General features: G+C 42.5%; 1 protein-coding gene across 4 annotated transcripts in view; it reads right to left on the bottom strand.

Annotated features, from left to right (window-relative positions):
* Positions 1-26,656, bottom strand: part of virma (vir like m6A methyltransferase associated) — a 45,426-nt gene that overhangs the window by 17,463 nt on the left and 1,307 nt on the right. For all 4 annotated transcript variants that reach the window (XM_088600699.1, XM_088600697.1, XM_088600698.1 and 1 more), the window contains exons 2-13: positions 19,976-20,088; positions 16,363-16,449; positions 11,614-11,662; positions 7,661-7,829; positions 7,227-7,346; positions 6,479-6,721; positions 4,474-5,614; positions 3,207-3,698; positions 2,468-2,622; positions 2,106-2,188; positions 1,193-1,286; positions 187-731 (exon numbers count right to left, since the gene is read on the bottom strand). In XM_088600699.1, coding sequence (XP_088456825.1) covers positions 187-731; positions 1,193-1,286; positions 2,106-2,188; positions 2,468-2,622; positions 3,207-3,698; positions 4,474-5,614; positions 6,479-6,721; positions 7,227-7,346; positions 7,661-7,829; positions 11,614-11,662; positions 16,363-16,449; positions 19,976-20,088 — 3,291 coding nt within the window. The remainder of the gene's footprint in view (positions 1-186; positions 732-1,192; positions 1,287-2,105; positions 2,189-2,467; positions 2,623-3,206; positions 3,699-4,473; positions 5,615-6,478; positions 6,722-7,226; positions 7,347-7,660; positions 7,830-11,613; positions 11,663-16,362; positions 16,450-19,975; positions 20,089-26,656) is intronic.

Here is a 26,656-nt window from a genome sequence, read left to right on the forward strand (position 1 = left end):
GAGCGCATGAAATCAAAAGGAGGACTACAGGACGTACTCTGCTCGTGTCGTGACTGCACATTCCAACACCCCACACGTATTTATGATGTTGCCAAACCCGATCTGCTCTTCCTTTCGCAAAACACGAGTCCGCGGCGCCTAGGCGAGACAAGCCGGGCGAGGACGACCTAGAGGAGCGGGCGTTACCTGTGTGGTCTGCATGGGCAGCGGCAGGGGCAGCAGCTCCGACAGCAGAGCCAGACCCGAGAAGAACCCCTCGGGAGCCTTCAGGACAGAAGAGAGCACCTCCTTCAGCATCAGCGACCAGGTGTTGTTGGCCAGCGTCTCCTCCGTGTCCGTGGCCTGCTCATTGACCCCCTGCGTGAAGGTGAGCAGGATGGCGATGATGTCGCTCTGTATTTTCTGCTCCTCGGGGTCCAGGCGGCCCGAGACGGGCACGGAGCAGAGGATCATGTGCAGCGCGACCAGCGTGGAGGGCACGCGCGTGTCCTTGAACTCGAAGGAGCCGCCCCGCAGCAGCTCCGTCAGCATGCACTTGAGCAGCCGGAGGGTGCTGCAGGCCACCGAGACGATCATGACGCGCTGCAGGCTGGTGCCCATGTTGCCATGGAGACGCCAGGGCTGCAGCAGGATGCAGCTCAGCTTCTGCAGGACCTTGATGAAGGTGTCCATCCCCTCGGCAGAGAACAGCTGAATGACCGCGAGGTTCCACTTCAGGTCCTTCTGTTGACCTTCGAAACAGGCAAGAGAGGCAAAGTGGTGCTGACTGACAAACCTTGTTTTATGTCAGGTGTCATTTTGATGCTACCATCATTTCCCTTAAAAAACACATATACATATCAATTTAAGTTGGCCAATTCATTTTCACACTCTCTGTCGAATTTTGAAAACCACTGTGTAGACCGGGACTTCATCTCGAGTGCTGATACACAGGGTTTCACAAGGTTCGTCATAATTCACAAAGTTCTCAAAGGCGTACGTGAAGAGGACTTTAATACACAATCTCTACTGCATCTTTCTCCCACCACAGTTTGTTTCTCAACTGTTAGTTAGCAGGGGTGCCGTTGTGTGTATCACTGTGACGGGGATTTGTATCGACAAGTTCACAAGTGCACAACTGCGCACTGTACTTGAATTTAATTTCAAGCAAAGAAGCAAAGCCGTGAACCCCCCAAGAGCTCTGGTGTCTCACCTTCAACGGCAGGGGGAGGGCAGGCAATATGACACAGAATGCGGAGAGCTGTCATGACCCCGGCCCCTTCCTGAGTTATCAGGTTCTCCAGGTTCTAGGAGAGAAGAAAATCAACTTTAACTTCTCATTGTACGACTGTGGATATTCTTCCGCATGAAAAAAAGGACAGTTAGAACAAATCGAGGTAACCTCTCAGCTGCAAAGAATGCTAATAAATAACTGTTCCTCTACAAAACACATTAAAAGTGCTTATGTTGAAACTGCTCTTATTTTGTTTTCCCGTGACTAGAGTCTCAGTGAGGGGGAGAAAATGTTTTTATGTTTTACTTAAGATATTTTTTTTCTTTTGCTTCAAAATTCTGAATTTGTAGAAAAATATTTCAAAACCATATTTCATTCCCCGCTCATGTGTTTCTGAGCCTGATATGGTGTTGCCTAAAACATTTACTGAGTTTGTATCAAACTTATCAGCGGAGATGAGAACACTAAAATAAAGAATTCAGCCCTTCAAAAAAAGCAGCTGGCGTATTCTATACTATTTTACATCCAATACATAAAAATGATTAGTGTCCGTGAAAATATGCACATCTTGAGGGTTTGCTGCCAGAGGCCGTTGTCTCATGTGAAACGATGAAATTTGGATCATGATACCTGCGCCAGGATTTCCACTCTTACCTGCAGCAACATGCATCTAGCTTGCTGACTGCAGGGCACAATGAGATATTTCTTTTGTGTATTTACCTCAATCAGACCAGTGTAGAGATATACTACACTGTGTAGTAGTGAAAGACCCAACACATCATGCTCTGAGTGAGCTGAGCTAAGAAAAGATTTCCATTATCACAGTCATTCCTTCATCGAAGGAACTGATTAAGACAATGAAACAGGTCAAAATCAAAAAACTTTCACTGACCTGTTTAATATATTCAATTAGACTCGGAATGCAGTTTATTTCAAATCGCAGTTTCTCCAAAGGTTCAAGCCATTTGCTGAGTTCTGAAAAGCAAAATAACCACGGAAAAAATTCAGAAATAAAATTCAGCACTACCCTAGTAGTGCCTCATTTATCTAAGTCTTATTTAGATTTCTCCCTTTTTATCTGTTTTATTTTGTTCTAGACAGGTGTTTATTTTACGTTTTAAATAGCTCGACCTCTGTTTTGAAAATGTTCACTGAAGACATCACAATACTTTCATTTTCACAGCCTGCTCATCATAATTGCCTCTTCCCAATCTATCCCATACAATCCTGAGAGAAGACAGTTGCGGACCATACCCTGCAGTTTGGCGTTATTCTCGTCAGCCTTGCACACTTTGAGCAGCGATGCAGCGTAGTGCTCCAGCATTCGCACATCACTGGACGACTGCACGACCAGCAAAACCAGCATACAGGCGTAGTTGTAGGTCACAGTCTTCCTTGCTTTCGAATCCCTAACATTTCAATGGAAAAAAAAACAGGTGATGCCACATTGAGGAGCTCCTGTTAACCCCTGAGGCGATTTTAAAGATCATGATGACCAAGATGAGAGGAGCAGGAGCCATGAAGCACTATTATCAAGTAATAAAACTCTGCCACTCGCTGAGACTACACCTGGAAGGTTAATTAACCTCAAACCAGCGTGTAATCTCCGATGATCCTCAAAATGTGAATAACTTTGCCGTAAAAAGCTTCTGAAAAAGCACGAACATTTGCTAAGCACAAAGAAAGAGAACTGACAATGCAATTCCAGGGAAAGAACAGCACACTGCCTTTTAGTGAGCTGATTAACAGCACAGACTACTAGTAATACAGTACTGTGCCTTGGTACTGGCTTTTTCCGTGCCACTGTAACAGGATTTGCCTTCTTCTCCTGAACGCATTCAATATCCCAGATGAGTAGAAACCAAAGATTTTGTACTTTTGCTTTTCTGAGGCACGAAGATGCCACCTATCAGCAGTGTGGCTAAGGAAAAGACCGAATGTGTTCCAACTGCCACCTGATTCCTCACTGCTAATAGAAACAAAGGAGCTGTACCCTAAGCCTTCTTTGGAATAGTGTTCCATCAGCGTCACAAGGCAGGAGAAGTTCTGGTCCAGGCTAAAGATGTGGGACACAGCGGAGCGGCCCGTGGAGCTGAAGGAGATGAGGTAGAGGCTGTGCAGGGTCCCAAGGACCCCTGGGATGTCCCCTTCCTCCAGGCCCCCCTCCCCAGCGAAGTGGTTGAACAGCTCCGCCACGCACTGCAGAGCGTGCAGGGCGTGCATCAGCCAGAGAGCGAAGCTGTCCTCGGCAGGGCCGTCTGCGGGGGCGCCCTCCTCGGGCTCCTGCTCCAGGATCTGAGTCAGGACCCTTGCCAGCAGGTTGGTGGCATCGTGTTCGGCCATGAGGAAGAGCAGGCCTCTCTGAGTCTGTGCCAGGAAGCGCAGCAGGTCCTTCACAGCCTGCAGCACTCCGGGGTGGGCGCTGGCCGCTGGGTTGGACAGGACCACTGTAAGAGACTCCAGGAAGTGTCGGCTGTGCATGTACCTGCGGGAGGGATCAGAGCACGTGAAGACCCTGCATTCAGAGCACATGCACTCGGCCAAGAGCAGATTCAAAATTTAAATACTGCTGGTGTTACACCTTTTCCCCTTTTCATTATTTGTAGTGTGATTCACAAAACATCTAATTTAAAATAATAATAATTGCTTACACTTATGTACCACTTGCCTGGACACTCCACTCAAAGCACCTTACAGGTAACTGGGACTCTCCTCCACCACCACTTTGCAGCCCCACCTGGATGATGTGCCAGCAACCAAATTGCACCAGTACACTCCTCACACACCAGCTATCAGTGGGTAGGATGAAGTCAATTCATAGATGAGTATAATTAGGAGGCCATGAGTGGTAAAGGCCATGAGTGGGAAATTTGGCCAGGATGCTGGGGTAACACCCCTACTCTTTTTGAACAACATCCTGGGATTTTTAATCACCACAGAGAGTCAGGACTACAGTTTTACATATCATCCGAAGGACGGCACCTTTTACAGTATAGTGTCCCCATCACTATCCTGGGGCATTAGGACCCACACAAACTGCAGGGTGAGCACCCCCTACTGGTCCCACTAACACCTCTTCCAGCAGCAACCTTAGTTTTTCCCAGGAGGTCTCTCCTATCTAGGTCCTGGCCAGGCTCACACCTGCTGAGCTGCTATTTGTGAGTTGTAGGGTGATATGGCTGCTGGCGACATCTATATATTCAATATATATCCTGCTGATGAAAAGAAGAAGAGCACAAATCATGCATGCAAGCTCTCACCTAAAGAGAACAGGATAGGGATCATCTCTCTCAAGAGGCCCTGTTATGCGTGCTGTGGTGGGGAAAGACTTGATAGGGGGCTGGATCATAGTGTGGGGCGCTGTTTCCAAGAGATGCAACAGCTCATCAAGCATGCTGATGAGCTTTTCCAAGTCTCCTTCAGTAATGTTAGAAGAAGCCAGGAGGTGATCCATGTCCATGGGGCTCTCGGGTTCACCCTCCTCCTCCTTGGTGGACTTCTCTTGCCCAGAGTCCGGGTCGGGCTCGCATTCACTAGGGCCTGGTGCAGAGGGAAGTTTTTCCGCCCACGCACTTGCAGTCTTCTGCAGATCCAACAGAATCTCATAGAAGTGGGCCTTCTGGATGATGGCAGTGCCAGCTGTCACCACTCGGACGGTCTGGTCTAACAGGATCAGCTCCACCAGCTTCGGATAGCCGCTCTTGTCCTGGCCTTCCAGCGTGCTGCTCAAGAACGCTTCCATCCCTTCAGAGACACTGATGAGGCTGTCCAAGGACTTCAACGTGTTGAGCTTCAAGGAGGAGGACACGTGCTCCGCAAACAAAAGCTCAAAGAGTCTGCTGATGATTTTGCCTTCGAGGAGAGCCAGCACAGCTTGGGTCCCACATTCCACAAGAGAAGAGGCCAGTTTGCTTCCTGCCTTCAGCTGCCTGACATTAAAAGCTATCGGCTGCGCAAGAGCGGACTGCAGACACAAGGCGTGCCCCGTCCACTCTACCAGCTGCTTAAGGTGGTTGTGCTCTGAGTCTTTCACATGCAGGTAACTCAGGCCCTTCACCAACAGACCTGGCACTTCCTCCAAAGCCATAACCCACTTGGAACTTCTGTCTTCCCTGTACGTTTCCAGAAGCTCAACGAGTTTGGCCGAAGACTCTGCGGCCACCAGCAGATCTTCCTGCAAATCAGAGTCCTTCATTTTGCTCACTTCTGTCTCAAACTTAGTCCTGTAAGGAGGGCTGAAAAACAGCAGGGGGCGGATCTCCCTCTCATAGAGGTCATACTGCATACTGGGCACTGCAGCCAGGTCCTCATCTGTATAGTTGATGTCAAAGCTTGGGAGCTTGAAAGTCCCATTCTCCAGGTCTTCCTCATCACTAGAAATCTGCTCATAGCCATCATCGCCTATTAAAGGTTCAAACAAGACAACACAGAAGAGAGAAGCAATGGGTTTCAAGAACACAATCTTTTTACTGGAGCATACTTTCAAACTTAAAAAACTCCTGATGTAAAAAAAGTCCTCACTGTATCAAATCTTCACATAAATAGTTATACGATTTTGTGACCATTTACAAACTGTTTTGTAAGAGTTTCTGTTTGACTCATTTCACAGTGCTTGTTAACCTACCGCTGGAGGTTACTAAATGTATTGCGTCGTGCACCAATTCGGAGAAATAAAAATGCAAAGGTCGGTTCTTTTTAATGTCTACGGTTATACAGCTGGTTCGCAACATCTGCAAATTTAGATTCTTGATTCGGTCTGGCCAACGGGGTCTTGTATGGGAGAAGAGCAGAGAGGAACGAAACCAAGTTAAGAGCAACTTTCAAATTAGGGGCGCAATGACAAATCTAGCTGGTGAGTGAGCCCCAGTATCCGCATCTCAGCGTTGGCTTGTTTTATACCATGATGCTCGGCTCATGATATGGCAGTGAGGGGAATGATGGGCTGGAGAGGACTTTACGGGCTCGATGATCAGTTTTATTGCCTGTTTCGTGACAGTGGGGTATGCCAGCCAAGGAGGCAGAGCGAGAAAGTCAAAGCTGGATGTAGCAGAGGAATTTGATCTCTTTATTTTAAACGATTACAATAAGTTTGTGATTACTGTTGTTTCTTTTTAAGTCAATCAACATTATTTAACTTAAAGCCAATAATCATGACAGTTCTCGGCACTGAACCCTCATGAATACTAAGACTCGGCTGTCATTCAAACACGTTCCTGCAGGGGTTCCTGAGAACAGTGAGGTGCAGTCTGCCACTGGCTCGCCTACCTTCTCCTTCGTCCTCCTCCTCCTCTTCCTCCTCCTCCTCCTCCTCGTCCTCGGCTGCGCTGCCCTCGGTCCTCACGTCATCGTCTTCCTCCTCTTCCTCGGCCCCCTCCTCCTCCTCACCCTCCTCCTCGGCCTCACCCTCGTCCGAGTACTGCTCCTCGGGGGGCAGAGACCCCCGCTCGGGGGAGATAGGCTCCAGGTAGTCGTCGCGGCCCTCCTCACCCCCGTCCTTGTCCACGCCCACTGAAACCACAGGAGGGCACTGTCTCTTAACAACTGGTTCTACAGGTTCCTCTCCTTGTTCTGAGGCGTCACTAAAGTACGGGTTCGGCACCAGAGTGTCACACTTGAATGCCAACCTCAGTCACCATAGATCTTTGATATAACTTCGAAGAAATATAATTACAATGAAAATATATTTATATAGCACATGGAGATATAATATTATATATTATATATATTTAACATGAATATGTATAATACATTGTATATTACATAGATAAATAATATCTAATAAATATATACATAAAATATTTATAATTCAATAAGAAATATATTTAATATAATATAAATAGGATATATTCAAAGAAAGATTCGGGCAAAGAAAAAAAAATAAACAGAAGCCCTGGTAACTGGTCTTTGGGAAATCAATTATGTATAAAACACGACTAGTGTGTGGAGCTTCGCCTCCATCGTTGCACCGCCATGGGTGCGGATCAGCTGGAGCGCCGCGCGCGAGGAGCCCTACCTGACTCTGGGACGGCTTCCTCTTCGTCATCATCGGGTGGGGGGGGGCCCGGGGGCGTCCTGGGCCCTCTGGGCTGGGGTCTGGGTGGGCTGCCGTTGTACTGGTCTTCTTTATCCCAGTCTGCTCAACGAGAACCACACGCATCACTCGAACCACACGCATCACTCGGTAGCTCTCGTGTGTCGGGCAAGTCACGCCTGAACAGTACACTGCTGGTCACTGCATATTAGAAACCCAGGTCTCCCTGGAGGCCGAAGCAGTCGCCGCGTGCTTCAGCGCTAGGACCTTTGCTGTAAGGAACACCTGGTGTGGCACGGGTCTATGAAGCGCTGGGGCTCATGGGAAGGCTTGTAACGTCATTTAGCACAGTATATGACAATGGGCGATTTCACGACTCGCGGTAGTGAAGAGCTGCGCAGCACTCCATCACATACCATGCTTGGCGCTCCTCTTCAGGCCCGCCTGCTGCTGGGGCGGAGGCGGAGGGGGCGGGGGCGGCGGCGGGGAGTCCCGCTCGTGACCCAGGGCTCTCTCTGCGGTGCCATACACTGCCAGCGTCAGGCTGGTGTACCAGCCTCTCAGCACCAGCCCATCCGTGTTCACCTGGCAACCAGAAAGCCCGGGTCAGCAAGCGCCCGGAGAGACGCCACGCCACACCACTGGAAACGCTGCAACTACACAGAGACTCTCTGGGCAGATTAAAGCACCTGCTTCACTGCTTCATGCCAGCTCACTGCACAACAAACATGCCCGGATTGAAATCTGGATTAATAATGCAGGCTAGTGCCTTATTAAACATGTACAGCAATGCAGATGGCAAAATACAAGATCACGTAGGTGCTAGATAACCTGTCTTTGTGAGTAAAGGACAAAGCCAGGACTGAGGATGTTAATCTGTGTGCTGCAAACGTTGTTGGGTATGAAAATATATTTAAAAAAATAATCAAACTGCTTATTCAGCAGAGGAACACTTTCCATGGAAAAGTGAATGCCGTTGATCTGATGATAGCAGCTAATCACTTTTGTTTTCTGAATGTACTGTCGCACAGTTCTGGTTAACATTGATATTTTTATAATAGACTTTAAATGTACATTTCTAGATGATCTACTCAATAATAATATTTATGTCCAGAGAACTAGCTTTAGCAATGACTAATTTTAGTTTTTTTTTTAAATAAGGATTGCATACTACAATTATTATGGGTTCAAATTGTATGCGCTTCATTTCAAAAAGGGCAACAATAGTGAAAAAACTAAAACATTGCAAAGGTTTCTAGCCAAATGCAGCTAGGCAAACCTGTTATCAATCATCTAACGTTTAGTTGTTAATAATCAAAGCCAATTAATTAACTTCTGTAGAGAGCAGATAGATCAAGCCAGGCCAGACAGAAGCCTGCAGTGATGATCCAAGCTCTGTGAATAAGGGAGAACCCAGGACAACCCAAACACAGCCAGTACTGAGAACTTTCTATCAACAATTGATCATGATATAGAAAAGTAAATCAATCAACACTTTAATCCGCTCTTTCTCTTGCAATAATAAGTACTTATTTAACATTGTACACAGAATGGATTTTTCTTCCATGATTATTCAGTCTTTAAGAAGTCTCATCTTGTGTTACTTACAAGTTCCCACAAGTTCTTAGTCTTGAACATTTATCTGTTTCTTTTCAGCTTGCAAACCCAGGTAAAAAGTGTTTAGGATGCATTTCAGAGCTTCTCTACAGTGTAAATTGGAAGCAATAAAATTCAACATTTAAATAACTTATTTCAAAGCAAAACTATTATGACACAACATCTAAAGAAGTATCTAAATACCATTAATGTCTACTAGAAACAACACTTTGGCTTTAAGTGCAAACAAACTGCTGAAAATCTTTTTTATAATCTTACTCTTGTGATAAGAGATAAGCTTTAAGTACAGGTATTTATTTAGATTAATGTTGTCATATTATTTGAGTGAGTAAATACATGTACACATTTGACAAAAGCAACATGGAATGCAAACTGCTGGAAGACCATTAAAACTACATACGGTTGAACAAAAAATAAGAGTAACAAGCCTATTACTCTTACCCTAGGCAAACGTGAAAGTGAAACCGCATGTTTGTGGAATAAAAAAACAAGAACCACTAATATAAGCAAAGTAAACCGAATTTCTATTTTTATAATACATCATAACCATATTAGCACCTGATCCATTCATACATGTGACTGAAAAGCTGGCCTAAATTTCCTTATGCTCATTTTTAGAAATATATACATGAGGTAACCAATACTGAATGGTGACGTGAAATGACAGGGAGGGGTGACAGCATCTCTGTCACATTAGCAAGACAGATATTTAACTCCTTGTAACACTGTAGGTCCTAAACTTTATAAAGTACAAATACAAATCACACAAAAAATATTTAAATGCTTTGACAGAGCTCAAAATAAACTCTGGTTTGCTCCCTACATTGCATTTATGTCCAAAGTTCTTTCTTAAATAAAAGTTTGATACTGACAAGAGTAGCTTAAAACAAATGCAGAGCTACAGACATCTTTGTAAGTACCAGATAAAAACTGTTTCATCATATCTACAACAGTTTTACACTATTTCTCTGTGCACTACTCAAAGAAGAGCAAACAGCAGGCTAAATATTTTACTACAGGCTCCTGACTACAGAAGAGCAGCTCTTTTTTCATTCAAACAAAGCAAAGCCCTGCAGACTGTGCACCTTGAATATGGCTGAGATTTAATTTTATTTAGTGGAACACGTCTGTCTCTGACTAGCAGCCTCCTTGATCCTGCAGTCTTCAAATTACTTGAAGTATAAGACTTCAAAGTCCCACCAGCCCATAAAGGCATTAAAACGTCATTTTTATTATGATGTAAACGCAGGCTAGTCAGTCCAGGTTCATGTTAAAACTATACAATTTAATCAATTAGATACTAAGCACCAAACAAGACAGACAAACCACAAGGTCCCCACTTGTTATTAAACACCCATATATTAGCCCATTTATTCTACAGTCCAATCCATCAGAGCAACAGATAAAACACATTAAATGTTTACTTTTACGAAGAACGGAGTGACCATCCACAAACACCTCCAGGCCGAAATAATGTTGAATTCAGCTCTTTCACAACAGATTAATTTAATTTCCCAATGAACCTCTAACAGCATTACGCAACTAACATCCGCTGATGCGAACACAGTGGTTGAATAAAAAGATTTTTACGAGAATTGTCCTCTGTGGAATGTGTGTGGATTTTACTGGAGGCACACTGGGTGTGGTGCTCACCAGGCACCTCCGAGTCCCTTAGCTTCACCCACCAAGAGCCCTGCAGGCAGACAGCCCGCGAAGAGGGAGCAGCCTCTTGCAGGACACAGACTGCAGACTGACAGATCACAGCTCTGACAAGAGCACATCCAGCTCAGAGCTCAAGAATGTAAATGAGTCATCCCTGCCAGAGCCTTTTTTGCATGGACTCAAACAAACACGCCGGTGTTTCGCCGTCCTAAAAATTACTGTCAAGTGGTTTCAAAACTAACCTGATATGCAGAAAATGTGCATTTAGTACTGGGCGCAAAAAAGATGATTTCCTCATTCCATATCAGTAAATACTGCTGACTGAGTATCTAATGCTTAAAAGTCTAGGGATCACCGTAAGCAGGCTTTCATTCCCTACAGGGAGAGTACTGTTTACACAAGGTCAAACAGTATTAAAATCTATGTAAAGTGTCTAAAATTGCAAAACAATCTCAAAAAGTATCACGATTTGCATATGATAGTGTAGTACATTACCTGACCTCTTTTACTTTGAGCATCTTTCAGTTTTTCAGCCTTATACACAAACTTCCCACCTCACGTGAAAACAATTCATTCAGGACACTGATTTGTGAAAATGTCATTACACATTACACATATATAAAAGCTACACATCCCTAGAATTAGAGGTAGAGATCAAACCCACACTGAAAAGTAAAGCAGAGAAATGAAAAAGTACACTGTTATAGCTGCAGAGCTGTGACTAGACAAGAGTAGGATCAAAACACTGCGTCTTCCTTTTACATTTCAGTGCGAAATTAATCTAGAGCCAATTCCTTTGGATCTCACACTCTCCTGCAGCTCCCCATTTGATTCGAGATTCTGGGGCATTTGTACTAAACGTTGGACAGCACTGCTTTAATACAGAAAAGGACTGAAACAGAAAAGCTCATACGTGGTTATCAGAAGAAAAGTGAATGTGCCTTTTCACCAGATATACAAAGCAAAAAGCTCTTGACATAAGAAAAAAAATGGAGGGGACAAGGACTAGACGGAGTCTACAGAAGACAGAAGACTTTCAAAAATCAATTACAGACCGTCCTCATGCAATAGACACAAGTCATTTTCTTACCTTGCCACTGGGTCTGAAAACAATGGACTTATTTTCGTCGTACTCAAGGCTGGAGAAGGGAGCAAAAAGGGGGAAATACATTGTACTATTAAAAACATCTCATTTTAGCACAAAAAAACTTCAAACTTCAAAAACCAGTTATCCTCTGTACACAATCTACGTCTAACTGAACAGTTCTGACTATAATGTGATTAATAATAATAATAATAATAACTTTATTTTATATAGCGCCTTTAAAGGTGGCTTCTCAAAGCGCTTTACAGGATGACAATAACAATAAATAAGAAGACTACAACAATAAATAAGAAAATTTCACAAGACAGGACACAATTATAATTACAGCAATACAACAATAACAATAGAGGAGACCGTGGAAGATGGTATTAAGAAGAGCAGAGGGGTGAAGAATGGAACCAGTTAAGTAAAGGCTTTTCTGAAAAGGAGGGTTTTGAGTCTGGATTTGAAGGAGTTTAGAGAAGGTGACTCTCTAATATCCTTGGGCAAGGAGTTCCAGAGCTTGGGGGCATAGCAGGAGAAGGCCCTGTCGCCCATACAATGTAGACGGGCTTGGGGGACAGTAAGGAGGGCAGAATTTGAAGAGCGGAGGTTGCGAGGTGGGGAGTAGGGCGATAAAAGTTCAGACAGGTATTGAGGTGCCAAGCCATGTAAAGCCTTGTAGGTGAGCATGAGGATTTTAAAGTCTACGCGGAATTTGACCGGAAGCCAGTGCAAGGACTCCAGGATAGGAGTAATGTGAACACTTGCACTAGATCTGGTCAGGATTCTGGCTGCTGAATTTTGGACATACTGCAGCTTGTTCAGAGTAGATTTAGATACCCCAGGGAGCAGAGCATTGCAGTAGTCAATTCGAGAGAATACAAATATGTTGATCAGCTTTTCAGCCACAGTTAATGATAGCATAGGGCGTAGTCTTGCGATATTTCTGAGGTGAAAAAAAGATGTTTTGACAGTATGCTGTACATGTGGGTCGAATGTTAAGCCAGAATCGAATATAACCCCAAGGTTTTTCAATTTTGATTGGAGCTCAAGTACAGAGCCATCTACAGACAGGGTTACAGGACTGGCTTTGCGAAGTTGATGGGGGGTACCAATAAGCATGACTTCAGTCTTGTCACAGTTAAGATGAAGGAAGTTTTGAGTCATCCAAATTTTTATGTCAGAGATGCAATTAGATAGAATAGAGACAGCCACATCAGTGTCGGGTTTGGTATGGATGTATATTTGAGTATCGTCAGCGTAAAAATGAAAGCTGAGGCCATGTGATCTTAAAAGCTGACCAAGTGGGAACATGTAAATGCTGAAGAGCAAGGGGCCCAGTATTGAGCCCTGAGGGACACCAGACTTGACAAGACCAATTTCAGACCTGTACCCATTGAGAGAGACAAAGTGACAGCGATCAGTGAGGTAAGACTAAAATACACAATTTCACAAATCTCATGCATTGCCTCAGACTTGATACAAATCAATATTTGAATTAAAGTTAAAGTAATTATATAAATTTTCAACTTTTAAAAAATATTATTTATATAGCCTCTTACAAAACTTTTCACCTCTCTGTAAATGTTTACACACCTTTTTTTCCCCATCTGAGCTTGCAGTCAAGATACTTTTAAATACTACTCCTAACCAATAAATTCCAAAAATATAATATGTACAAAACACAGATTTTAAAAAAACAGAAGGTAATCAACTTCATAATTATTCACGCCCCTTCCTATATAAAGACTTACATTCAGGTGCAAAAGATTAATTTAAAAGGTCATTATATTAGTGCAATGGTCTCCCTGAGTAAAGAAATTGGTTTATCCTGACTATAGAGTAAATGCAGCTGTATCGATATTAAACTTTAAGCCACAACACTTGAACCACATGAAAACGAAGGAGCTTTTGTCAGGGACATTGTGGTAAAGAAATACAGATCATGAAAAGGTTGTAAGAAAATTGAATGTCACCAAGTAATAAGAGGGAAGACAATAACACCCATGTCAGGTTTGCAAAGTTCCATATTGGGCATGGAAGTCAGTGCTCATACATTGATAATATTCCAAATTTCTTACACAAATGGTGGCCTAGATGTGTCTGTGGCAAGAAAGAAGCTGTTACTGAAAAAGACTCTATGACAATGCATGTATATGACACTGCTGACATGTTCAACTTAAGGTTTTGGTCTAAAAGCAAAGCATGACATCAGTCAACACCATCCTAACTGTCAAGCATGGTGATTGAAAACTCATGGTGTAGGAATGCTGCCCATCAGCAGGGACTGGGAAGCTTGCCAGGGCTGTGAGGTGAGTGGATGGAGCAATGATCTGAAGCACAAGACTAGTGGTCTGGCAAGGCAGGAGCGAAATGTCCTTGAGTGACCCAGTCAACGTCCCGGCCTCAGTCCAATAGGAAATGTAGGGTGAAGCTCGATGACTCCAGGCCATCAGCGAACACCAACAAATTGGTCAAAACTGGAGACGTTTTGCCAGGAAGCACAAGTTAAATGTATACCATCCCAGTGCACACAGCTCAGTAGAGACCTGTCCAAACCTAAGAAGCAACTGCTGCCAAAGGTGTTTCCACCACCTACGGACTTAAGCGGCTTATGCAATCAGTAAATTTAACTTGGATATACTTTTCAACAAGCAGGTTTGCTGACATTCTACCTCTTACTCATATGATACTATTCCATTTAATAATGACACTTTTGAATTCGTGTGTATTTATTTGGAATTCCTTACAATGTGACATTATTGGCAGCGGGTGAAAACTTTTGCAAGGCACTCCATCCTAATACAATTACATAATGTCATAATAAAAATGAAATGCAAAAGTAGTGTGAGCTATGCCAAAACTGAATCAGTTCAGTTTTCTTCCAGCACATCCAGTAAAGAGTGGCAGCCTTCTTACCCGACTTAGTTTCAGTCAAGGAAAACATACTCACTCAGCACTTATTGCCCAAGACTGTTACAAAAGGTGATCACTTGATTCCTACCATACAGCTAGTTTTAAACTTATAAAAAAATGTCCGTCCTCAAGTGTGTAGTTTGTCCTTTACGAGTTACATTTGGCCCAGATAACAGAAGGGTGACACAAACCTCTCACATTTATGAGGAACTTCAAGTAATATCTTCCTGAAGGACTGACAACAGAAACACGTTTACTCTCCTTTCAGTATTCGATCACTTCATGGAAAACGTAGGACATTGTGAAGATATTAACAGAAAAAACAGAAGTAAACAAGGAGTAAATATTCCTTTCCAATCCACAGAACAGAAAATGAGGCATGCCAAGTGCCAAGACAGTTGGAAATTGTCTGTGTGTTTACCAGCTTTGAGTTAATGCAAATATAATTACAGGGAGTTAACCTTTATTAGGAACTCATAACCATCAGTGTCAGAAAGTCTCAGGGTAAAAGTAAAATAAATCTGAAGGCCTCAGAGTCAGAGCCGAGTTGAATTACTGTACACATCATGAGCTAGTGCACCTTTGCTAAAGCAGTGGGTTTTCATGTCACATATCTTGAATTCTATCACTGAACATCGACTCTAGGGTCCTTGTTTTGGTACTGTGGTGAACTGCCATCAGCTCACTACATTAAATTAGTATTAAATGTACCGCAAGAGGGCAGCATGGGGAGACAAGGTGGCAGTTCTGTGGCAGTACACCGCAGACCCCAGAGGGCAGAGCAGAATGAGCTGACTCTCTCGGTTGCCCGACCAAGTGGTGGGATACAATTGGTCAGTTGACAGTTACAAACCAGGAAGTGGACGTTTTTATTGGCTGACACTCTGCTCTACAGGGCTAATGTATAAAGATAGGATCATTTCCGAAACCTCCAGCATATTTTTTTTCTTTCTAACTGTAAAGCGCTTTGAAAAGCCACTTTTAAAGGTGCTATCTAAAACAAAGTTTATTTATTATTAAGTGTATTGAGAGTTCACAGAGCGAGGGGGTTTCGTTTTGTATTTAGTGATTACCATGTAATTAAACAGCACAGTTTATTTATTATGGCTGTGTTTGTGTAATCATCAGTCACGAGAGGCAATGTCATTCCTGGTAAGGGCTGTGGCGACACAAATGCTATCCAAGAAGCACATAACGCAAGACGGGACTTGCCTGGATAAGATGCCAATCCATCGTATGAAGGCATAATTACACTAAAATGAATTTAAAAAAAAACTTTTAAACACGTTTCTTAATGGGCAGCCCGGTGACGCAGTGGGTTCTGTTCTTTTGGTGCTGTATGTGTGTACGTTCGCCTCACAATCATGTGGGTTTCCTCCAGGTGCTCTGGTTTCCTCCCACAGTCCAAAAAAATAGTGGCAGGAGAATTGGTGTCTGGGAGAATTAGCCCTGGTGCGAGTGTGTGCTACGTCTGTGCTCGTGTCTGTGTATGCCCAGTGATAGACTGGTGTCCCATCCAGGGTATCCTGCCTTACCCCCGCTGCATGCTGGGATAGGCTACGGCTTCCCCACAACCCTGTATTGGATAAAGAGGTTAGAAAACGAACAGACATTTTCTACAATATCTCAAGGTTTACAGAAAACATTTTGTACATTTTTCCCTCTTGACTTAGGTCACGTTTTAGTCCAGAATTAACAGTTAACAGCCTTTATGATGGGAAAGAGAACCTACAATGCCCAGATGACAAAAATGGACACTAACATGTTTTTCAGCCCTGGCCATGATCAATGCAATCCAGCAGGTATGAAACGCCCTGCTGAAGCCAAGCTACTCACCTCCCCAGCCTGTCAAACACTGGAGCGCTGGGCTTGGCCACATTGTTGAAGAACAGGTCCAGCTGAAATGCATGAGGCGACGTCTCCCTGAGGAAAGAGCAAGGGTTCAAAGGCGCCCAGAGATCACACTGAAAAAGCCTTGACTGTCGCTGCTAGGAAAAAAGCCTGACAACTAAAAAATAGCCGAGAGGCAAAAAAAAGTAGAGCGCACTAAAATCCCACTGACAAGCCATCATCTCTTAAGTTAATGATGATGTCGTGAGCATTAGAACAAATTTGGGAAGGGTCATTAGATTCTCATCTTTTTATTTCCAGAATTAAAGAAGATATGTACCATAAGAGCAAACAGTCTTTTTGAGATCAGTTCAATTCTATTCTAATCACAATAATCCACTGGTCTAATTTTTTGTTATCATTTAAATACATTATTTTTCATTAAAACATTTCAAGCACCAAGGATTGAGTTGAGAAATATCTAAGCGCCACAGAAAAGGGAGATAAATGTCTGTATGAGAGCCACAGGCTCTTCGGGACAGAACTGATCAAACGTCCACAGCAATAAACATTTCATATTACTAATTTTTGAATAACTGTGTCAAATACAAAAAAGTTTTTTTTAATAACAAATGTTTTTCCGTCCAACATAATGCAAGACCAATTTGCAATAGGTAAATAGCTAAGGTTTATATCTTAAATATCTATGAAATCTGGTTTAGACTTGATAGTTTCAATAGTCTTGGTGAAAGGCTAAGGTTTCAAAGGTCACTGTAGCCAAAGTAAAAAAACACAAGTCTCAGCAGGGGTGGCTCTCTGAAAAAGCAGCCTACTTTCTTTAAAGAGTATTAAAAAGGAAAGCCAGTTCTAAAATCAACACATTCAAATTGGTAAACCACAGGTTAGGAGAATAAGGAGTGTTTTAATGTGTGCCTTTCTTAAATATCAAGATCCTGGTTGAAGCAGGAATGAGTGTTGTACACAATACCTGGATTTAAGAACAACTGAGATAAGATAATCACACCTGGAACAGAGAATTGCAGCTGGTTTAAAAAAGTAGATGCCCCTGTGGGGGTACTGATGCAATCTGCAGAGGTAAATGTTATTATTATTATCATCATTATCATCATCATCATCAACCAGGTGGAGAACTGAATCGTTATTAGCACTCCCACTATTACATTCGATGCCATGGGATCTTTCATGACCAAGAACACAGGAGCTCAGTTTAACATCTTGTCATGAGAACAGCACAGTGCCTCCTGTTCCCATACTTCAGGGGTTATTTCGAAATTCAGTCCCAGAAAGAGAAGCGTTAACCACTGGTCAGACAACACCACCTGCAGCAGCACCTTGGATCCCTCTCTCTTATGGCTTTTCTTCCAGGACGTCTTTCTTAATTAGGTTTCCTGAACATTTAATTGAACTATTTGTGGGGTTTTTTAAATTGTTTTAGGTACTCAATAGTAGGGTAGGGTTAGACATTAGCATGAACCCTGAGCCAGAAACTGGGTTGTGAAACTTCACAGAGATTTATTTTAAAACACCAGGTGGAGTCTATATATCACAGTGAGAGATTATTATGGGACGGTGTGACACACCGACATTCGCCCCTGTTTTTGTATATCATTAAGGGATTGCCAATTAAGAGCTGAGATCTATTCTGACATAGACAATTACGGGAAAAGATCATTTCTGTGTGTAGAAAACATACCAAAACACAAGGGACTCAATAATTTAAACCCCTGAGAAGCTCATGGCGAACAATCAGAAGATACAGGTAATGTCTCCTACCCCAGCCCTGCTGTGCTTCTGGACTGGCAGGAAATGAAGCTGCAAGGTGGTGATGCTGCTGCTGTTCTGTGGCCCAGGACTACATTGACACAGGAGTTTTAGGTCAGCCCCATGTTACCTCAGGACTACCTGTTCTCAGGTGTGAATGCTGTCTACTGATGAGATATGACTGTTTTCAGGCTACCTTTTTGATGCACCCTAAGGTGGGGAATTGCAGGACCACAGACAATGGGAAAAGGTGGAACTGGTGCTCTTGGAATGCAAAAAAAGCTCCAGAGCTTGGAGTTGACAAGTTCAACTCTTGTGTATGAATATTGCTAATTTGACATGGTCTCAAAGTGTTTAATTTAAAAATGTCTTAAGCAAGGACATCACTGATGGCTAAAAACAATTCAGCCCATCACAGTCTGTTTCTACTGCGCCGCTGTCCCATTTGCCTCTGCTGAGAGCACAGCCCCACAAGCATGAAATCCTTTTAACCCTCCCCGCCCCAGTCCCATCAAAGCTGCCTGTCTTTGGGAGATGGGAAGAAAATAGTCCTGGAACAAAAACACGCAAACTCCCCAAAAAATTGGGAATCCAACCCAGGATCATGGAGCTAGGAGACCACAGTGCTAACTGACATATCCTAAACCTCAGTGACAGGTCAACCTACCTTTCAGTACCTTTACTGGTGTAACTTTGTTACAGACGTGTTCTATCATCACCTATCCTGCCCATTCAGCCAGCAGCTATCTCACTCTGCAGCTCACACCTGGCAGCCCACTGAAGCTCAGCAGGTGTGAGCCTGGCCAGTACCTGGATGGGAGACCTACTAAGCTTGCTACCGGAAGAGGTTAGTGGGGCCAGTAGGGGGAGCTCACCCTGCTGTCTGAGTGCGTCCTAATGCCCTGTATAGTGATGAGGACAATGTGCTGTAAAAAAGACACCATCCTTCAGATGAAACATAAAAGCAAGGTCTTGGCTCTCTATTGTCATTAAAAATCCCAGGAGTGTAACAAGGACGTCCTGGCCAAATTCTTCCCTGGCCTTTACCAATCATATAATCCCCATCTATGAACTGGCTTCATCACTGTTTTCTCCTCCCCACTGAGAGCTGGTGTGTGGGGAGCATACTGGCGCACTATGGCTGCCGTCACATCATCAAGGTGGGGCTGCACACTGGTGGTGGTGGTGGAGGGGAGTCCCCATTACCTGTAAAAGGCTTTGAGTAGAATGTCCAGAAAACACTCTTCACTATGGAGAGAGAATGTGTCAACTAGGCACATTCGAGCTCTTCCCAGCAAGCAAAAAATCTTAATTGGTTTGTCTAAGTGATACTTGTTATCTAATATTAGCTAGCAGCTAATATTAGAAAGTATAAACCACAGTCTGGACACAGTCAGAGAATGTAAATAATAAAGTACCAAAGCAGTGCATGTATGGGGATACCAACATAGCAACAATGAAATATCTACCTGTCTGGTTCACTCGCACCACTTCCTGTCATATAACTCGACCATGTGGTCTTTTCATGTTGACATCACAGGTTTACATCGAAATTCAGGCGTTGTCACTCACAGGTATGAACACACTAGGGAGCCTTAAAACCCAAGAGTCCGTCTGGGGGAGGGGTGAAACTTGAGGCCACTGAGAACCAGCAAGAGCCAATGGGGTCTGGGTGAGCTTTAGCTGATTGAACGGGCACTGAAATATCCTGGCATCATCAACAGAGAATCTAGCCAGGCAAAATCTCAGTAACAGCACTTCAAACACAATGAAATTATTTCAAACAATACCAAAGTGGCAAGTCATAACAGTAGGAGGGAGGAAACAGACGACTTACCCAAACAGTCTGCTGTCCGGCAAGGTGCTGTGGGCCTTGATGCCAGGAGGAATCACACGCACTTCTGTGATAAGGACTCCGTATGGAAAGCGGACCACATCCACATTCGTGAACTGTGGAGAAACAGGGGAAAAAAAGGCTCATTTGTTTCCAAGTAAGAATGCAATTCAGACTCATAATGATCTTTTTTTTCCGCTTCAGGCACTTACTGTATATAAGCCAAAGCAGGTTGAAGATATTTTAAGCTCGTTTGAGTACATTTGCATACACAAACAGATAGGCTGACATGAAGTTACAAAAATACATAATACTGTATAGTGTTTGACCTACCTCTGCAGCACAATTTGCGCAAGTAAACACTCTGAAATGGATCACATGGCAGCCGCAGGATGTAGCTGAATTTGTTTTTCTGCAGCAATGCTAGTACAGCTTGGGCACTACACAAATGTTACGTTAACAAAGATCAGATATTATACGGGTAGTCAATATGAGAGGCGATACAACATAAAGAGCAGTGTGGCGCAGAGGGCAGGGCCCTGGACTTGTAACTGGAAGGCTGACAGTTTAAATCCCAGATAAGACACTGTTGTTATACCCTCGAACAAAGAATTTCAATTCAATTTCAATTTCATTACCCAGCTGTATAATATAAAGAAAGAGCTTTGCATAAAATCATCAGCCAAATAAATTAGCAAAATAGGAATAGTATTCACACTGCCGTTCAATGCTTTAGCGTTGTCTTAGTAGGGGGTACACTTGCATGAAATAACAGAGAACCATTTAGCACACCTCTGAAACACACACCATTCCCTAGTATGGGATTTGAATAGATCTTCACAAAAGACACTTAAATGAAGGAAAACACAATGCAATTACAAAAACAAACGTGCGGACAATTTCAGAATTGACCTGAGAAAAAGAAACATTGTCACTCTAAATACAAGAAATGATGGCTGAGATATACCAGTCTCATCTGACGTCCACAACACTCACTCCAAACCCACGGTGGGTCTGCTTTGGGCAGATGTAAGATGGCCTTGGCAAACAGCGAGCTGGCATCAAGCCACACATTTGCCACTTGTGACTGGCAGGGTGTCAAAGTTCCTATTTAATTCCTGCCTTTTGTGTTAGCTTAGCTAGATACTGGACTCTTCTAACACGAACACCGCACTCTTGCCTCTGTGACTTTACAAGCACGGAAACTGAGAATAATCAAAACTTAGAGGGAGGCCTTTCACCTCAGCTTGTTTGATTGCTAAGTGGCTGGCTGATGCCAAAACCCCACTTCTGAAGGATTCCAATGCACTGTTAGGTCATATTTCAATTTGCTCAATACACCCACATCTCTTCCAGTAAACAAGTTATCACTGTTTTCATCTGTAATGATTGGGGTTCAAGCCCCTCAAGAAAAATAAATGGTGTAAGTAATTCTCATGATGAGCAGAAATATTTATTTAATAAAGGGGAGATGAAAAGCTGTCTGTAGCACTCCGCAAATATGATTGCCTCTTCAGTGCTCTGAATTTTCAAGGAAATTTGAAATTAATTAAAATCAAAGTATTATGATGCTAATCCCTTACCAAGAAGCATCAAATATATACATATGTCACTAACTATATTTCCTTAGTTGAAAATGTTCAGGATGATAATTAAAAATTAGCTAATTGGATGTAAGCCTGGTCATAAAGCACTGGGGTGTAAGCCAAGCTCTCTTCAAACCATTTACAGCTAAAACCGAAGTGATGCATCAGTCTATTTATATCAATGCTTGACCTATCAGTAGTCAATGCTCACTGATAGTCTTCTACATAAAGGTTTTATCAAGATTTCTGTCTAAGCAACTGACATGCTATCTTCCTTTTAAGTTAACAATTTGTACCGATAGAATATTATGTGAGAAGCCGTCAGTATAACCCGGTATAATTTAGTCAACATGTAATCGACTGTATTACATCGGTCCTCTTCAAACTTATAGGATATAGATTAACTGAAGTCAAAGTTAAAACATGAGTCAAAAATCAAATCAGAAATTGTTGGAGGCCACTTTAAAGTAATACATAACCCCAGATATGGCCTGTCAGTGTAACCCTTTTCACACTGGTACACACTCATGTATACCACCTGTCAAAAGTCACCCAGTTGTTGCATGAAAAACAGGCAGTGGTGGGTCGTGCTTGTTCAAATGGGGGTGTGGATTCTAACGTGGTTTTCTTGCCAAGAAACAAGCCTGTTTGTTGACTTAGCACAAGCACTTGAAAGGACGGACTAACCACAAGAATCTCCTACAAACCTGTTTTGTCCAGTTTTCCTGTTCTAGGCTACAAAATAGCCTTGAATAACATATAAAAAGATCTGATTTACAGACAACTGCTTCTATTAGTTCAAAGTACACAAGACGTGGTGTGAGAGAAAGGTTTATGTCTGAGCAGACATGAGTACCAGCTATTGAGAAAGAAAAACAAATATATATTACATATGTATTTTATGGGTTGTTCTTCTGTCAAGCTAATTTAAAAATCTTCTTTGCTTTTTAAATATCTGTAGAACTTTTACTTATGTTATTACATTCATTAGATTTAGTAAATCTGCTCCTGTACTTTCCAACAAGCTGAATTCCTGGCATCAAAATATATCTCCATCAAAGCTCGCAGTAAGTGACTGTCCTGTGTTTGAAACATCAAAGGCAGAAGAAACACATCTTTTCAGGGCTTCAGGGATTCCAGGCTACTTCTCGCATTTTTCAACTGAATTCAGATTTTAAAATGAATCTGAAAAAAGGAGCCCCAGCTCTCTGCTTCACTTCATTTCTATTGAACACTTTTCTTTGTACGGCCTGCATGGAGATGGACTGTTATCAGATCTTATCAGATCACCTCTCTTGGAAGAAGATAATTTACCAACGTCCTATTCATGCAAAAGTATCGAAGATAATGGTGGAATTTCTTAGGTAAAAGAGGAAGCAAGGGCACTGAATGAATATTTCCCCCACAAGTCAGAAACTGTGTTGAGTTAAAACACCCACATTCCAGCTAAATGGAACAGTTCTGTTCAGAGAGACGTGTCTGGGGCTCTGGACTCCACGCAGGAAGTTTGTAAGCTCAGATTCCAGATGAGTGGGAGAAGAGTACACTGCTGTTGAACCCTTCAGCCTGGTACTTCAGCTGAAGTACTCCAGTAAAATACCCAGCTGTATAAATAGGTGCAAATGTAAATTGCTTTGGATAAAGGTGTGAGACAAATAAATTAGTCTTATTTTCCCAAATCTAAATGCGAATGAGGGTCTACTTAAATAAAAAACAACTAACGTGACCAAACTTCTCCAGCTAATTTTTTTTGTTTAAACTAAATAAAAATACCATTTTAAATGTCTACAGAATGAAGACCGTAACAAAAACAAAGTAATAAAACGTTCGCAATTCACTAAAATAAAGTACAGCCGTTTAACATATAGTAAATGAATTGTAATAGGAGGCACACGGTTGAAAGTTAAATACCTGTATTAACGGTCAAATATTAACTCGGTTAATCAGGCATAACCGGTTCTAAATTGTTTCTTGGGTCTGCTCAGATTTCCCTTAAGCACTCAACCAGAAATAACTGCAATGGAGGCTCCATCAGTTCGGAGTGCTGACCTTCACTGAACAAAATCTAGAGAATAGCTCAAACAGCATATCACCATGCTGCAAATGCTTGAATCTGCCTGGTACGTTCATGGCTATTTATTGAAGCTGCATCTGATTTAAGAAGGAAAATAGCATTCTCTTAGCTGCGAAAACAGTTTTTTTTCCCAGATTTCCACAAAGTTATATATATATACACGTTTCTAAAACCAGGCAGTACAAGCTGGTTCTTTTCTATGCTGCTTTTTAGGAGAAATGTGATCATATGATGATAGTATGATAACACTGATTTAATTGCCTATACAGAATTCAAAAACATCACGGTCTTATCTAAGATTGAGACGAAAGGTGCACAGTTCTCGAAAGGAGCAGTTCTCTCAAATGTTTAATTAAAGCAGGAATTGAAGCACTGGATCCAAGATATTTTTGCATTTATTTCAAAACTGCAAAATCAAATCTAGAACCACTGACTCATGCAAACACATCCTGGTCCACAATTAACAGAAATTTAGATGCTCCTACTCTCCATTCAGAGTTTGAAAATAAGTTCAGACAGCTGTCCTCCAGTTAGCTGAAGCCCTGTGTTACATCATCTCCAGTCTCGTGCTCCCAGGAAGCACAGAAGGGATGAAGTTCCTGCGGTCCATTACACAATTCCATTTTAAGGTAAACTGATGGTATTCAATGACTGTAACAAATCTTTAAAATTTGTACATTCTTTATAGAGCATACCGGCCATTGGTTTCCCTAAAACTCTAAGATTCCAGATGGGCATGGCCTTGCCTGTAAAGACCTAGAGAACTTTTGAAATGAAAGCTGCTTATATATTGCATCTCCTTTTTCTGTGTAAAAAAACAAAACTTGGGAAACATGCCTCAGGCATATATGCTTACAGTTTTAAATCCATACATTAACATTAAATGAGAAAATTATTTCAACAGCTTAACTGCACAGACGGACATACTGAATCTTCGCATGACTAAAGATGAGTAAAGATAAACAGCTATAAAAATCAATTGAATTAAAACTAAGTGCTTGATTAAAAACTCTGCAGACTTACAACTGTGCAGAAACATTGCACTCCACACCCAGGTCTCATGCTCCATTGATATGGATCAATAATAGATCATAGTGATGTTCTTTGGCTGAGACAATTTTAGACTCAGAGCAAATAAAGACTCCCTGAAGCAAATCACTTCATTTAGGCACTAAGGTCCTACTTGACTTTTTTTAATCAATAAAATATATTAAAAAAACCTTATAAAAACTGTCTTTGTAATACATAGAATTTAATGAATGTTAAAAAATCAACAGTCATTCTTCCCAATGTTGCTCTTGAAGCACTAGCAGTCTAATCACAAAACTGCTGGATCACCTGTAGAACATCACTCCTTAATGCAAATCTTATTATATACAGTAATTGGAATGTATTTAGAACAAACAGAAATAAATACAGCTGGCATGATGCACACCCATCATCAGTAATTCCTATTGAAAGGATGGATGCACTAGCATTCTCCAGTCCAGTGAATGCATATTGACATGGCATTTTTCAGTCCTGCATTCCAGTCAAAACAGACTAGATGGGTCAAATGACCCCTACTCATTCATAACCCTTCCTGTGTCCTTGCCTTACAGACGCTCAAGTACTATCTGACAGGCAGACCACAGTCTGTGAGACTGCAGAACTGTGTGTCTGAACAGGTAGTAAGTAACACAGGAGCTCCTTAGGGGATGGTTCTTTTTCTGTTCCTCTTCACCCTCTATACTTCGGGCTTTAAATACAACTCAAAGTCATGCCACCTGCAGAAGTCCTCAGACGACTCTGTAATTGTGGGATGTATCAAGGGTGGACAGGAGGAAGAGTACAGAAGACTGGTCAGCAGCTCTGTGGAGTGGTGTGGGGAGAATGTAACAAAGACGAAGGAACTGGTGGTAGGTTTCAGGAGGAAAAGGGTCAAACCTACTCCTGTCTACATCCATGGGAGAGGCGTGGAGATAGTGGACTCATGCAAGTACCTGGGAGTGCACATCGACGATAGACTGGAATGGTCTAAGAACACGAGGCCATCTACAAGATGGGTCAGAGCTGACTTTACCTCTTGAGGAGGCTCAGGTCCTTCAATGTACAGTATGAAGTAAGATGCTACATATGTTCTATCAGTCGGTGGTAGCGAGCACCATTTTCTACGCGGTGGTATGCTGGGGCTCTGGGATTAGAGCAGGGGATTCTAACAGGCTGAACAAGCTCATCAGAAGAGCAAGCTCAGTCATTGGGTCTGGCCTGGACCCACTGGAGGTAGTGGCTGAGAGGAGAATGGTGTCCAAACTAGAGGCCATCATGGACAACGTCTCCCAACCCCTCTATGACAGGCTTGTAGAAATGAAGAGCACGTTCAGCAATAGGCTGATCCATCCACGGTGCAACAGGGAGCGCTACAGGAGGTCATTCTTGCCTTCTGCCATAAGACTGTACAACTCATCCACCTTGTGTCTGGGCAGAGGCAACATTGACAGTGACCTGTGTCTGGACTGAACAGTAAACTGATACATGTGTTCTTTTTCTTTTTCCCATTTATAACCGTTTTTGGGCAATATATGCCAGGGACCTGTGCAATACATTTATATTTATATTGTGCAATACGACTTTTTTGTGTAGTTCTGTTCTGGTCTGTGAGTAACTCTTCTTAGTGCACTTCTCACTGTACTGATTGTATTGTACGTATTGTATTATTATTATTGTATCATTCATTACACTGTTGCTGTGTTGTCTGTGTTAAGCTGCTGTTGCACTGCAATTTCCCTCACAGGATCAATAAAGTATCTATCTACTTACTTTATGGTCCCAGATGGGAAATTTGCTTTGCAGGAAGCTAAATGACATAACACAACATAAAAAAAATAACTTAGTTCTATTTCACTTGAACCTAGCTAGTCTTAATTCACATCTTAACGGGAAGAGCTCAAATTTTGCTGGCTACCTTCACAATCGTGTTCATATTGAATGTATTAAGGTTACCAAACCTGGGTTACCCACTGAATGTTAGGAGAGATTCAATAC

Source organism: Lepisosteus platostomus, chromosome 12 (assembly GCF_059453375.1).
Source record: "Lepisosteus platostomus isolate fLepPlt1 chromosome 12, fLepPlt1.hap1, whole genome shotgun sequence".
Lineage (NCBI taxonomy): Eukaryota > Metazoa > Chordata > Actinopteri > Semionotiformes > Lepisosteidae > Lepisosteus > Lepisosteus platostomus.